Genomic DNA, 13,775 nt, shown 5'->3' with positions numbered 1-13,775 from the left:
GGGAGCATCGTAATAAGTGTTGATACAGATCAAACATGATATGGGCCTTTACTAATGGCTCGACACACTCAATGCTCAGTGGGGAAACATTTTGCAAATGTTTGACGGCACTTAAATAGAGGGAGCATTTTAAAAGGCAGCGAAAGTTTAAACAAAGCTGGGCATGATGAAAACACATCTTTTATGCATTTAGCTCTCACCTCTGTCGAGCAGGGTTGCATGGGGGAGGGGGGGGGATCTTAAAATAAATCACTTCAGTTTTATGATGTGTAATCACTGGAGCCTTTTCCAAATTGAGGCCAGACTGATTTGGAAGTAGTATGCTGTATGCAGTGGTAAGCTGTAAGGACGAGTCTCATGAAGCTTCAAGCGCTTCAAGCACATATATCTAAAATACCTGTCATTGCAGTGACTCCCTGGCAACCTCTAGTCCCTAGGGAAAAATGTGTGTTCCCTAATTGGTTGGCAAGTGGTTGGTGTAGGTTGCTGCCTGTCACTTGGTGAAATCGATTGCAAGGAGAGCACTGCCCCCAAAACTCCCTTATTAGTGCATTGATCGCACAGATTGCCACAGTGGCTTGTAGTTTGCATGGAAGGCCTTGTCTGCAAACACTTGCTAACTAACCTCTGAGTTATAGTTAAACTTCTAACAGTGCGAACCACATCTGAATCAGAGAATTTCCGCCTTCAAATTAAAGGTTGTTCCTTACTGCTGTAACAACACCTTTTTAAATGTAGCAGCTTTTGCTATGAAGACAAATAGTCTTTGTTTCCACTTTAAGTCACACTCTTCACAGTTTTGTTACTGCTTAGCAAGTAGTTGGCAGGGGTTTACAGACAAGTAAGAAGCATTCTATATAAAGTACAGGCAATGACATCAATATCCTGGTGACCAAAGCATTTGCAATGAAGTTTAAGTCTTTAACTTTAACTTTCAGGTGGCCAAACCAACACTTAAACTTCCCACAGCTCTTAGGTTTAAATTAACATTTCAGGCGTACTTTTAGTCATTATTGACTATAATTTTGAGCAGTAAACACATATAAAATTTGGGGTACTTCAATTTTTTTTAGAAAAAAAATATACATTCACAGTTTGCTGTCTTCCGATCTTCTAATCAGTAATCATGAATAACTGAGACTTGAATGTCCTAGTCAAGTCTCGCCACTCGCCATCCCTCTTGATAGCACCAAGATATTTATTACAGGCATTTATTTAGCCAGTGGATAAAAGCACATGCATAAATGAATAAACATGTTTCCTAATTTGACTTTTGAGGGTGTGACAAGTCATACAACGGTCATCCTTGCCATTGCACAATTTTCTGACAGGCTTCTTATCAGGATTTCTTAAGAGTCTCTCTCCTATAATGTCTCCAGTCATGCAATAAATCTGTGCCCTACGTTATTGAGTGACAAATTAAAGTAAAAAATAACCATACTAGAGGAATAAACAACGGTCTTACAAGCAATAGTCCCTTTATTAATGTTAAAAATGTTAGTCTTCTCATAGGTGTTCATTAGCTGATTGCAAAGAGTCCTTATCCTGGCGGTGCACCATAATTTTGCTGTACATTCTTGAATAACGACAATAAAGAATCTTATCTTATTAATCATTAAGTGATCCCTTAAATCTGCATTTTTTAGCCAGGATTTTTGTTGCATATTTTTGCAGGTTAAGCTGAGTGACCGCGTCCTCTCCACCGAGCACGGCCTCCTCATCCGCTCTGTGCAGCTGTCCGACCAGGGTCTTTACTACTGCCTGACCTCCGAGAATGGCTTTAAACGCACTGTCGCCAAAATCCGTTTGCATGTGCTGAGTGAAGCCATGGTGAGCATGCTGACAGACAAGCAGCAGTCGCCTTGGGCATGGACCAGCTCTTTGCACCCCAAGGTCCTTTTGGCAGCCTTCAGTCCCGCAGAGAACCTGGCAGTGCAACAATACTGCAAAGAGAGAAAGGAGCTCAAGAACCTCCAACAGAGGCAGCAGCAGCAGCCATCGGAGCCGCCCGGACCTCTCAGAGGGGATTTGGCCAAACTGAAACCATTGCTGGACCGGAGGAAGAGCCGCAATAGACGCAATCACCCAGAGGACTGACAGAAGGAGCTTGCAGCTGCAAAAACAGACATGCACAACTTCCTATAGTCCCCACAAAACAGTTACAGATCCCCATATTCCAACTTTCATCTCAACCTCAGAGCTCTGTAGTTGATAGACATTAGAGGGAGAAGCATGGGGAAATGTTATATAGCAATATGTCCTTTTTTTTGCATGAGGTACTGTGACCAGAAGGCTGTGACATGAGCCATTCTTTTTTTTCACAGTCACAACACAAATCAAAGCAGCCCTATTATGACTGCCACTAAGAATCTGTTGTCTCTGCTGACATTGCTAACCATAATACATGTCAGGTCGCCGCTATATTTTAAAGCGGGAGTAGAATTTGAACTAGTTGGACAACAGCTCACAGTCAATTTGTGCTTCTTGAAAGAAGAGGAAAGTCATTTAAAAAGCTCGTGTTAAATGGAGCTGTTTGAAAAGGGACAAACAATAGGCAGATGCATGTTTATTAGATGCTACTCCTTTTTGAATATTTTATTTTTTAACTAACCAAACGATTAAATTATGGGACACTCTACAGGACTTTGAGAATATATGTAGTTAGCATACTGTTTACAAAAACAATGGTCATGCTAAGAGCCCACGGCAATAAAAAGTGTGGTGTTGAAGGGACGAAAGTTAAAACTCTATTAGTTCAAAGGCCAAGCTTTACGTCCAGTGCTGATGCTACCCAAATGGCAATTCTTGTTGCATACATGTCGTCTATATTTATTCCTACTACTCAGATGTACATGTGCTGTATGAATATGTGCCTCATGTTTAATCTGCATATTGTATCATAATTCTCTCATTTCCAACACAGACGCATGTTCATAGAAGGTGTCTTAAATCCTCGCCTCGGTTAGATTTTAGCAACCAAGCTAGCAGATACGCACATTTTAATTAGTGTAAAACTACGCAGCTGCTGAAACACGACAGTATCCGTTATTGGATCCACATTTTCTGAGCTATCTCCAGCAACTTGGACATACTTTTAATTCAGAAGTAGTAATTGTCAGTGAGGTAGTCTGTGATTTAGAGCCTTCAACATATGTGAAAAGCCAATTTTTTCCTCCTAAGCATAGTTAATGTAGATAGCGATTATTTGTTGCTTGTGTACAGAGCTTTTTGTTGTTGTTTCTCTGTTTGTTTGGATGTTTCATTCTTTTAATTTAATGTCGTGCCAGGTATTGTGTTTTAAATGTGTATATAATTTCAACATATTTCGCCAACTAACTGCGACTGTCTGCAAATTGTAGAGGCATACAGTATTATTTTGATTTTGAGAAAAAGACTTTCTAGCGTTCTCTCGTACAGATCTCTCCAGCATCATGTCAACAGTGTAATTTTAGTCCTATGAAAAATATGTATTTCTATTTATTAATGTCATGGTAGCCTGAATAAATTTGTTCAGATCACTCCCAGTTTTACCAACAAATCTTAGTGTTTACTGTACAACCACAGCACAAGACAAACTTCTAATGGTCCTGTACATTTTTAATACTACAGTACTGTACAAAAGTTGGCAACGGGTCTGAATTTTACATTTTTGGTTCAAAGTGTATCAGTATGTACAGAAAAAGGTACAACAATGAGTGTGAGCAGCCATCCATTAAACATGGTGGAGGCTCTGTCATTGTTTGGGGGTCTGGATTTCAGCTTGTGGTACTGGAGGTCTTGTGAAAATTAATGGAATTATGAATGCATTAAAGTGCCATCACATTTTGATTCACTATGCAATAGTATACCTGGATAGAAAAACACAATAAAATGCCAACAGTCATGGATTAGCAAGAAAACTTTCAAGTAGGACTCCATGCTTTCTTTTTCAAAAGTTTCCACTCCTGTACCAGTTTGAAGGCTTTGTCTGAGTGGACAAAATTGCTCGCCTGAGGATTTAGTAGGGAGATTGAAATTAAATTTTTGTTGAACCTCTGGTGTGTAACCCTGTGGACTCCACTGAAAACTGCAATTTAGTCTCTGGGTAGTAGCTGGATACCAAATATCATCACCAGTATTCACTGATGCTTATTTCAAAGATTTGGACAGCCTGACACAGACATTAAGTTTCACTTTCAATTTAAAGTTCACGGTGAAATCACATGAAACACTCATGCAAGTGGATATAAGAGTAGATCCAAGAGTGATGTAAGCGTAGCAAAAGCACTAACAGCACTGTACTTCACAAACAGACAACATTAAAAGTTGCCAAATATTTAGATCATACCTGGACATGGAAACATGTATATATATGTATATATTGTACTATTCTTAGTTAGCGTATTGTCTGTCATGTCTTAATGTTGGTTTAAAATGGAGCACTGTAACAAAAAATAATTTCCCCCAGGGATCAATAAAGTATTCTGATTCTGAAACTTAAGAGGATTCAGACTTTCAAACAGGCCTTGTACACCAAATCTCAAATATAAGTGCAAAGAGACTTGCCTTTTTTTAATCTCAATAAAACGCTTTACAGTATAAGATAAGATAAGATAAGATAAGATAGAACTTTATTAATCCCTCGGGTGGGTTCCTCTGGGAAATTCGACTTCCAAAAAAAGCACAGCAACGACCGAAGTTACAGTTACAGAACTGTTATATATATATATACACACACACACACACACACACACACACACACACACACACACACACATATATAAATACAGAGACAATATAAATAAAATATACAAAGGGGATAAATAGAATAAATAGGAATAAAAAATAAAAATACAAGTGAATTGCACATTTCAAGTATTGAGTCTATTGCACTGTTGACTATTTACAAAAAGTATTGCACAAGGTATTGTACAGTGAGGTGCAGAGGCACTGCAGCTTAGTTGTTCCCCCCTCCTTTGTCCTCCTGTTTCCCCTCCCTCTCCCCTCCAGAGAGGAGTTAAACAGTCTGATGGCGTGTGGGACAAAGGAGTTTTTAAGTCTGTTAGTTCTTGTCTTGGGGAGAAGCAACCTGTCACTGAACAGACTCTTCTGATTGTTTATGGCCGTGTGCAGAGGATGCCCAGCATTGTCCATAATGTCCATCAGTTTCTTTAGTGTCCTTTTCTCTGCCACTGTCACCAGAGTGTCCAGCACAGTTCCCTGTGGTGCTCCTGTGCTGCTGACCACTGTGTCAGACGTGATGTCCTTCAGCCTGACGTACTGTGGTCTGTCGGTGAGGTAGTCGGAGATCCAAGCCACCAGGCAGGGGTCCACCTCCATCCTGTTCAGTTTTTCCTGAAGCATACAGGGCCGGATGGTATTAAAGGCACTGGAAAAGTCAAGAAACAGGATCCTGACCGTGCCTTTTCCCCCATCCAGGTGTGAGTGGGCTCTGTGTAGGAGGTACAGGATGGCATCCTCCACTCCGACACCCACCTTGTATGCAAACTGTAGTGGGTCCTGGGCATGTTGTACCTGTGGTCGGAGGAGGTTGAGGAAGAGCCGCTCTAGAGTCTTCATAAGATGTGACGTCAGTGCCACCGGTCGGAAGTCATTCAGCTCATTGGGCCGGTTCTTTTTGGGGACCGGGACGATGCAGGATGTCTTCCATAGGGCGGGCACTCTCCCCAGTCGCAGACTGAGGTTGAAGACTCGTTGTAGCGGCTCCCCAAGTTCAGCAGCACACGCCTTAAGCATCCTAGGACACACCTTGTCTGGGCCTGCTGCCTTTCTGGGGCGAAGCTTCCTCAGTTGCCTCCTGACCTGATCCACTGTGACACTGGGAGATGTTTGGGAGGAGGGGAGGGGGGGAGATGTCTTGCTGCTGAGAGAGGGATTGGAGGAGGGGGGTGTCATGGTGTCAGGAAGGGGGGGAAGCGAGGGAGGTAGGAGAGTGGGGAGAGGACTCTGTAGTGAAGGTGAGGGTGAGGGTGGGGGGGTTGTGGGCTGGTCAAACCTGTTGAAGAAGTTGTTGAGTTCGTTTGCCTTCTCCACAGTCCCCCCCACTGTGCTTTTCTTGGTGTTGTGGCCTGTGATGGTTTTCACACCATTCCAGACCGCCCTCATATTGTTCCTCTCCAACTTCTGCTCCACCTTCCTCCTGTAGGTGTCCTTTGCTTCCCTCAGGCAGCGTTTCACCTCCCGCTGTGCTGCTTTCATCTCCTCCTTCACTTTGCTCCTGAAAGCCTTCTTCTTCATGTTGAGGACAGCTTTGACTTCCTGTGTTACCCACGGTTTGTTATTAGGATAACACCGTACCGTCTTAGCAGGGGCGACTGTGTCCACACAAAAGTTGAGGTAGTCTGTAAGACAGTGTGTCGCCCCCTCTATGTCCTCACCATGTGGGCTCAGGAGCACATCCCAGTCTGTGGTGTCATAGCAGTCTCTCAGTATAAGTGACAAGCAAGATTCGTGTGGAACAGCAGACTCAAAGACACCCATAGGACCCTGCAGAGGGTCATTTAAAACTACTAAAGAGTGGCAGAAATACTGTTTTCCTACCAAGCAATCACAAGTTCCATTCACAACCAGAGTATAGTGATCCCACCAGCTTTATTTTATCACTCTGTCTGATTTATAGGCCACTCAAGGTAAAGCAAGTGATGCAGAGATTTGTTTTAGCCATGGGGGCCATGCAAGCTGTATCCTGACCAAAAGGGATATACGGCAGATCTGCTTTCATATCCTGGTAATTATAAAGAACAATGCAGGAATAGGGTATTGGATAACAGTCTCTCTTTTCCAGTATTTATTTATTTTAAATACACTAGTTCAGCAAAGCATACATTCACATAATATTTAAATTCATGTACATTTCTTTCATATGATGGCAAACTATTCCATGTCTCTCTTCTCAGAGGTCTGATGCATTACCTGACAGTTAAGAGTAGTTTCCATGTGCTCTCCCTCTAGAAATCCCTGATACAGTTAATATTACAGTGTTTGCAATTAAAATTATACTTGGCAAATGAGTTCTTTACAGCTTTACAAAATCACAGTATCCCTCCCAGTTATCACAGGAGGTATAATAATTCAAAATAACGCAAAAATTTCCAAAAAAGTGCGAGTCTATATCAAAACGTTTGATGTAGCAGCTTCAATGCACTGTGCTCATACAACAAACAGTAAAATGAATGATTCATTCATCCAAGGTTTGCTTTGCTTTTCCTCCTCACACAGAAGAAGGCAATTAAACACACACAAAAGATGATCACACCTGCAATCAGCAAGACTTGCTGTACTATCTCCAACATATCAATGCGGGAGAGAAGTTCCCTCTTAAACATGTCAGCAGTTTTATCATCCAGCGTTGCCGTCTGGTTACACAAAGGACACAGAATATGAAAAAACGACTTATTAAAAAAAAAAGTGAACAAACAGGCTTCGCACATAATTTTTTACTTTTACGTACCTCATTCATCCAAGCAAGAGGTAATAACGTGTGATCTTTCACTTTGTTAAGCACCCTGCAGGACAAAGAGTTAATTAATTCATATTCACTGCTCTTAAAATGTATTTCTTCAGCTAGTTTTAAAGATTAGGAAATTTGCTTAGTCACTTTCTTATATAAATATAAGAATATAAATAGCTCTTTCATGTAATTTCTCTAAAGCTACCATTAGCCATAGTTAGCTTATGGCAAGAGATGCATTGAGACAGATAAAAAGCACCTAAATAACTATATTCAATTATCGCTTGGTTGAAACAGTAGTAAAATGCCTCTAACTGTCTAAAAACATTTAATTTTGCTATTTTTGTAACACCATAAGTCAAATTAACTCCAAGATGGTTAATGCTATGTATTAGCAAACTGATGTTGTTAGCTACGGCACGTGTAAAGACAATAGCCGATAGTTTTCTAAATTATTCACATTCCAGTGCAAGACAAGCTATCCAAATGCTTGAGCTTAACTTAAATAATAGCCTAACACTTGCCAGGATCCCACAGTTATCCCATTTTTCCTTAGCCCAAGTCATTTTCTCCTGATTCAGTAGCTCTATTTTTATTTTTTTTTTGTTTAGTTAGACTGCTTAGTCCTGGGTTCTTTACACTGTTGGTAACTCAACCCACCACACTGTAGCCTTTTGGACATTTTTCATAATTCTTTAACTGGCATACAAGATTGCAAAAAGGCACCTTCATACTGAAAAAAGTCATGTAAGGGTTACAAATTGCTTTGGAAGGGCATAATTGTGTTCTGTCTGTCTGCATCCTTCCACGGAATATTTGTTGAATCTACACAAACAGCAAATTTTCACCTCTTAATTCCTTTAAAAAGGTGAATGATAACTTACGTAATGTCTTTTGCTGGTCCATACATCATATTGACTTGAATTCTCTTGGCAAAATTAAGGGTAAAACCAGTAATCTAGTGGAAATATACAATAAATAAAAGTTAGCATCTACAAACTCCTGTTGTTCCTAAAATGTAAAAAAACATCAAATAAAATAGCATTGGTTCATACAGGTTCCACATCCAGGAAAGTTTTATGGTGCTCTTCATCTGGGTGTAGGCCCAACACAACCTCCCGTAGATATTCACTGCCTTGAAGGAAGTGGGGCAAAGAGATGAAGATTGGTCTACCTGTTAAGATGACAAACAGAGAATTAAAAGCTGCTGGGCAGACTGATAAATCCTTATAACTTTAGGATGCATGAATTTCCAATTGAATCATGATATGCTGTATGCTGACTGACCGTCTGAACAGGAACTCATGTCCAGTGCTCCAGCCAAGGTGCAGTTTTTGGTGGTTTCATAATTTCTGCAGAAACATTTATTGTCTGGGTTGTCCACAGGAGAGGCTAGAGTGGATGGTAGGAGGCTGTAGCGGTAGACCTCAATACCTTTAAGATTCATAGTTGCCTCATAGCTAGCTGACACAGACCTGAAGACAAACAGATAAGAAGTCAATTCAGGTTCATCTTTGGCTCCACATAGCAACTTTATTCACACAGGAGTATATAACAAAGTTCTGACCCCTAGTGGTTACTGATAGGATAAAGTCCAAAGGTTACAGTAAAGCTCCAACACTTGCCTTTCCAGGAAATACCAAGAGATCTTGATATCAGGCACGATCAAATTAAATTTTACCTACAAATGAAATTATTTATCACCTGCAGATGTCTGATGAGAAGAAATAGAGGGGTACATCCTTATCCACAAACGGAGCAAAGGAAGAACCATCTAAGGAAAAGAATCAGGGAAAAATCTGTTCATAAGGGTAATTCATCTGCATCAGGAGCTGTAGAAATACGTTACATGTACATGAACACATGTTACTTTATCCTACGTACCTGTCCCGTTGATCATGTCACAATATGTATCATTCCAAAAGCTTAATTTCCTGTGGGACAAGATTGAATTTGTCAGAAACACTGACAATTGACAATTGGATTTAACAACAAAAATAAATAAATGGTTGTAGTTAAAATGTAACATCTAATTATCCATTAAACTAATTTTGATCAAAGTTACAGACTTCAAATGCGGTATTTTTAGTCATAATTGTACTCACGTCTCTCCTCGCCATCTGTCAATTACAGACACTTTTGAAATGTCATCCTTTCCAGTGAAGACATTGTAGGGGCCATCAGTGGTACCATTATACTGTGGAAAACATATTTCATTCAAATTTGTTAAATAATTGATTTTTATGCTGCATTTGGCATTTGGTACAAGTGTTTACTTACAGGTGAAAATAGGCCGATGGTGTCTTTCAATATTGGGTCATGGTAACCCCACAACAGCTCCTTAACTGTACGGTGTTGGAATAGGGAAGAATTTGTGCTATTTATGACCATGTCTAGCAAGATATGTGATGCTGGAGGAAGCAATGAATAGGCCCCCTGAAAGAAAATCCAAAACACAAACCCTTACATTTGGAAAATGCTATCATCAATGAAGGTATCACACACAAAAAAGCAATATGGTTCCATATGTATTATGTACATATATTAAATGTGCAAACAAGAGCAGCTGTTGTCTCAGGATATAAGGCAGAAAATAATCCTCTTTTATGAGAGTGATTCTTCTTAATTACTTGCAAGCACTACAAGCAAACTCACACTCATTGTTAAAGCTTTATCAAAGTTTTGAGAGAACACTCATAAACTGCTCATAAAGAAAAATTGCCATTGACTTGCCACTTGTCTGTATGTTCCACCCTCAAACACAGTAAGAGATGTGTGTGTGTGTGTGTGTGTGTGTGTGTGTGTGTGTGTGTGTGTGTGTGTGTGTGTGTGTGTGTGTGTGTGTGTGTGTGTGTGTGTGTGTGTGTGTGTAAGTATAAAGGTGAATATCAAACTGAGTTTAGACAATAAATTAAGATGAGCTTAAGCAGCATTATAAAGTAAAGTGGATCAAAAATCTCCCAACACAGCGTGACAGACTGATAAAGTCATACAGAGAACAATTAGTTAAAGATAGTGATGATAAAGGTGATACTAGATAACACTGAGGTGTCTATAATTTTTCATAAAAGAGAATTCTTGAGAACTTTTTTTTTACGCCTCTATAAAAGGAAGTACCACTAAAGCTATTCTAAGCATTTCAAAACCTTTTCTTAGAGTGTGAGTGAATATGCAAACATGTTGTATATTTTGCAAACTTCCAGGGCAACGTGGCAGTTAAGCCGCCTATTCATTTAAAGCGTTAAAGTTGTCAGAGTAAGTTGTTGGAGCTGTCAGAGATATTAGCTTCCCATATTAGCTTTTTTGGCTATACCATATACTATCTGCTGGTAAACATCTTACTAACCAACCCAAGTATATTGGGTTATATATGTATAATGTTAAAATTAAGATTAGTGTAGATTTGCTATTTTAGTGCAGCTAAATGCATTTCAAATTCAGGTCAACTTCTTTGCTAATCAAAGCCCCATTCATCTAGCAAGTAATATTCTATTTTTCATCCATTCTCTTCCATTTATCCAAGAGGCAAGGAACACCTTAGAGAGGTTGCCAACCTATCACGGGGCTAACAGAGAGACAACAACCACCATGCTAACCACTGCACCACCATGCTGCCCTCAATATTCAGTTACCAATTTGTGCACTTGTTCCAGACAGACCTGGAGGTCAGCACCCTGTTCCAGCAGGTGTGTTTAATGAACTCTCAGTCTAACCCTTAACTCTGAGTTGATTAACTCTGATTTAGGAAACTCAGCTTTTTGGGTTCCAGAATAGCTAGTTAGTTAATTTCAGCACAGTCTGAACAGTCTCTATTTTTGTCCTGTGGACTGAAGAAAGTAAATGTGGATCTGTACAGCAGGGGGAAAAGAGGAATTGTAACTTTCAGCATCATCAACTCAGTCATTTCTAACCCAACTTAAATTTCCCCTAAGAGATTAAAGGCTTAAATCCTGTCAAATTTTACCTTCCAGTTTTAAATGTAATGAATAGGCTGTAAACGGAAAGAGCATAAAGACCTGTTGGTGACCATATGAAACCACCCATTTTGAGGGAAAAATGTGTATTCCCTGACTGGTTGGCAGATGGTTGCTAGCGGTTGCTGGCATTTGCTGTGAAACTAAAGATCTCGTCAAACAGGCCTACAGATCGATCAGTGATCCCGTAGTAACAGCTGTTCTCTAGATCCCCTTTTCCATTAGTACCTACTCGGATCACTCGCCACAGTTTTCAGAGTTTTCAATTTGATCATAGTACCTGGGATAAGGTACTAAAATGAGTACAGGTGATTTCTAGAGGTTGGTGAGAGTCGTACACATGAAATTGATCCCAAATATCTATACGGTACTGGACCAAAAATCACCCAGAAACTGGTTTGGTCCTAGGAAAAGTGAAGGTGAATGGGTGCAGTGGTCACCTGTAATTTTCATGGAAGACACTGACTTGGCTGCAAACATTCCCAAACTACTCAGAATGACACAAAGAACCACCAGTCAGGAAATATACATTTTTCCCCAGCGATTCAAGGTTTCCAGAGGCGGTCGCTGACAATCTATGTAACTGAAGCCTTTCTTAACTACTAATTTCATTTTTCATACATCTGTCGTACATTTTAAAATGTTGCTCAGCATTACTTATTGACTATATGTGTTAACATTTTCAACTTAAAATGCTAACAGACCATGTGTAGCCTAGACTCAATAACTCCCTTTAAACTACAGTGTGTCCCGTTTTATTATTTTAAAGTTATTAGTATATTGCAGGGATTATTAGAGTAATGTACAGTAAATGTTTCAGTCTAGTGTATAGCTGATGTGCTGTCCATAAAGTCACTGTGGTAACAAAACCCTGTCTAAATATAACAAGTAACCACCTAACATCTAACTTATTATGTTCACAGCAGACCAGAGTTTAAGATCTCACTCTGGAATAGAAAGCTCAGGATTTCCATTATGTCAACGTTAACAAGCTCAGAGTTTGCAATAAATCCGCTTCCTTGAACAGGCCCCAGGTTCCTCAGTGGTATCACAAAAAAAAATTTAAATAAATTAATTAATTAGTTCATGAAATAGAAACAGAAAATACACAATTTCTGCAATACATTGATGAGCCCTTTCTTTTATCCTTGCTTTCATTTGTGATTTAAATGAACCATCCTGGAAGGTAGAGTGTAACCCTTCTTTCGTTATAAACAAAATGATACGGAGGGTCATAAGACAAAAAAGGTTTGGAATCTAAAATTAATGTTTGAAAAGCAAGCCAGCACAGCTTGCCTTGGCATGTGCTCGTACTGGCATTAGAAAAGAAAAAAAGAGGGTACAGAAACTGTTAAAAGCAGAGCTGACACAAGTTGGGAATCACTATGCACAGCCCCTGACACTTACGGCCACTGCCAGGTTGAGTGAGGTGACTGTGTCTTCCTCTGGTCCCACTGACATGGATGGTTCGAAGATGGCACCCAAGGGCAGCACGAAGGAGGCAGTATTATTGGGGTTGAATGTGACGTTCGCTTTGGGAAGATATCTTGTCCTTAATGAGGAGAGGGTCATGAATGCATGTGGTGTGCCATGAGATAAATGTGATAAAGGACTAAAACAATATCACTATACCGAATGACTTTGAAATTAAAATGATATGCAGGAGGAAAACAAATCCAACTTACTTATATGTGTACGGTCCTTTTTCCTGTACCTCTGGAAATGCACCTTCCTGCACGACCTGCTGTGGGTTTTTCACGTCAAAGAACCAGAACTGCCTGTAAATTGCGATCTCTGAAGCTGCCCAGTTGTCATAAGCTGTCGTTCCAGGCTCAATGACAGCTTCCTAAAACCCCACAGACACACACACACACAATCTATTTTTAACATGCCTCAAGACTGCCAGCAGGCCAGCAGCTCCCCTGATACATGAAAAAGGAGGATGCTCTGTTATTTTAAAAGATCGTTCAGATTTAGACCGTCTCTACAATGTCTAAAAAGAAATCACACATGCTTTTGACAGACGAAAACAAGACGGCACGCCTGGCTTTCTGCACGGCTTCTTGTTTAGTGCTTGGAGCAGCTTTCCACAACATACGCCTCTTCCCTCTCATTTCACCTGATTCACCTTGATCTCCACATACACACACACACACACACATACACACACTCACACTCTCTATCACTCCCTATCCTGATTCCAAGGGTGAAACATGAGCACCATACCTTCTTGACTGTCCTCTCAATGATCATGTCCCCCACTGGGATAAGGATGCCTCCCAGGATGGCTATCACCGCCCCAAACACAGATCCGGCTAAAAGCCCGCACTTAATGCTAAAGCAGCCCATGG

The 13,775-nt window shown here is 40.2% G+C and overlaps 2 protein-coding genes across 4 annotated transcripts in view; one reads left to right on the top strand and one right to left on the bottom strand.

Annotated features, from left to right (window-relative positions):
- Nucleotides 1-4,254, top strand: part of sema3c (sema domain, immunoglobulin domain (Ig), short basic domain, secreted, (semaphorin) 3C) — a 49,377-nt gene extending 45,123 nt beyond the window's left edge. For 2 of the 3 annotated variants that reach the window (XM_080886510.1, XM_080886509.1), the window contains exon 17: nt 1,675-4,254. In XM_080886510.1, coding sequence (XP_080742636.1) covers nt 1,675-2,097 — 423 coding nt within the window. In that variant the 3' untranslated portion in view covers nt 2,098-4,254. The remainder of the gene's footprint in view (nt 1-1,674) is intronic. The other variant, XM_080886511.1, reaches the window with a different exon arrangement.
- Nucleotides 4,255-6,937: 2,683 nt separating this feature from the next.
- cd36 (CD36 molecule (CD36 blood group)) lies at nt 6,938-13,773 on the bottom strand (the record flags this gene model as incomplete). The annotated part of the gene is made up of 12 exons (XM_080887451.1): nt 6,938-7,355; nt 7,451-7,505; nt 8,335-8,408; nt 8,506-8,624; nt 8,738-8,925; nt 9,155-9,224; nt 9,335-9,384; nt 9,556-9,647; nt 9,731-9,886; nt 12,832-12,976; nt 13,110-13,270; nt 13,651-13,773. 12 exons carry the CDS (start codon nt 13,771-13,773, stop codon nt 7,182-7,184), a joined length of 1,407 nt encoding a protein of 468 aa, XP_080743577.1. The 3' UTR covers nt 6,938-7,181.
- Between the last annotated feature and the right edge of the window lie 2 nt (nt 13,774-13,775).

Source organism: Rhamphochromis sp. 'chilingali' (assembly GCF_963969265.1).
Source record: "Rhamphochromis sp. 'chilingali' genome assembly, chromosome: 7".
Classification (NCBI taxonomy): Eukaryota; Metazoa; Chordata; class Actinopteri; order Cichliformes; family Cichlidae; genus Rhamphochromis; species Rhamphochromis sp. 'chilingali'.
This window is presented reverse-complemented; position numbering and strand designations above follow the sequence as displayed.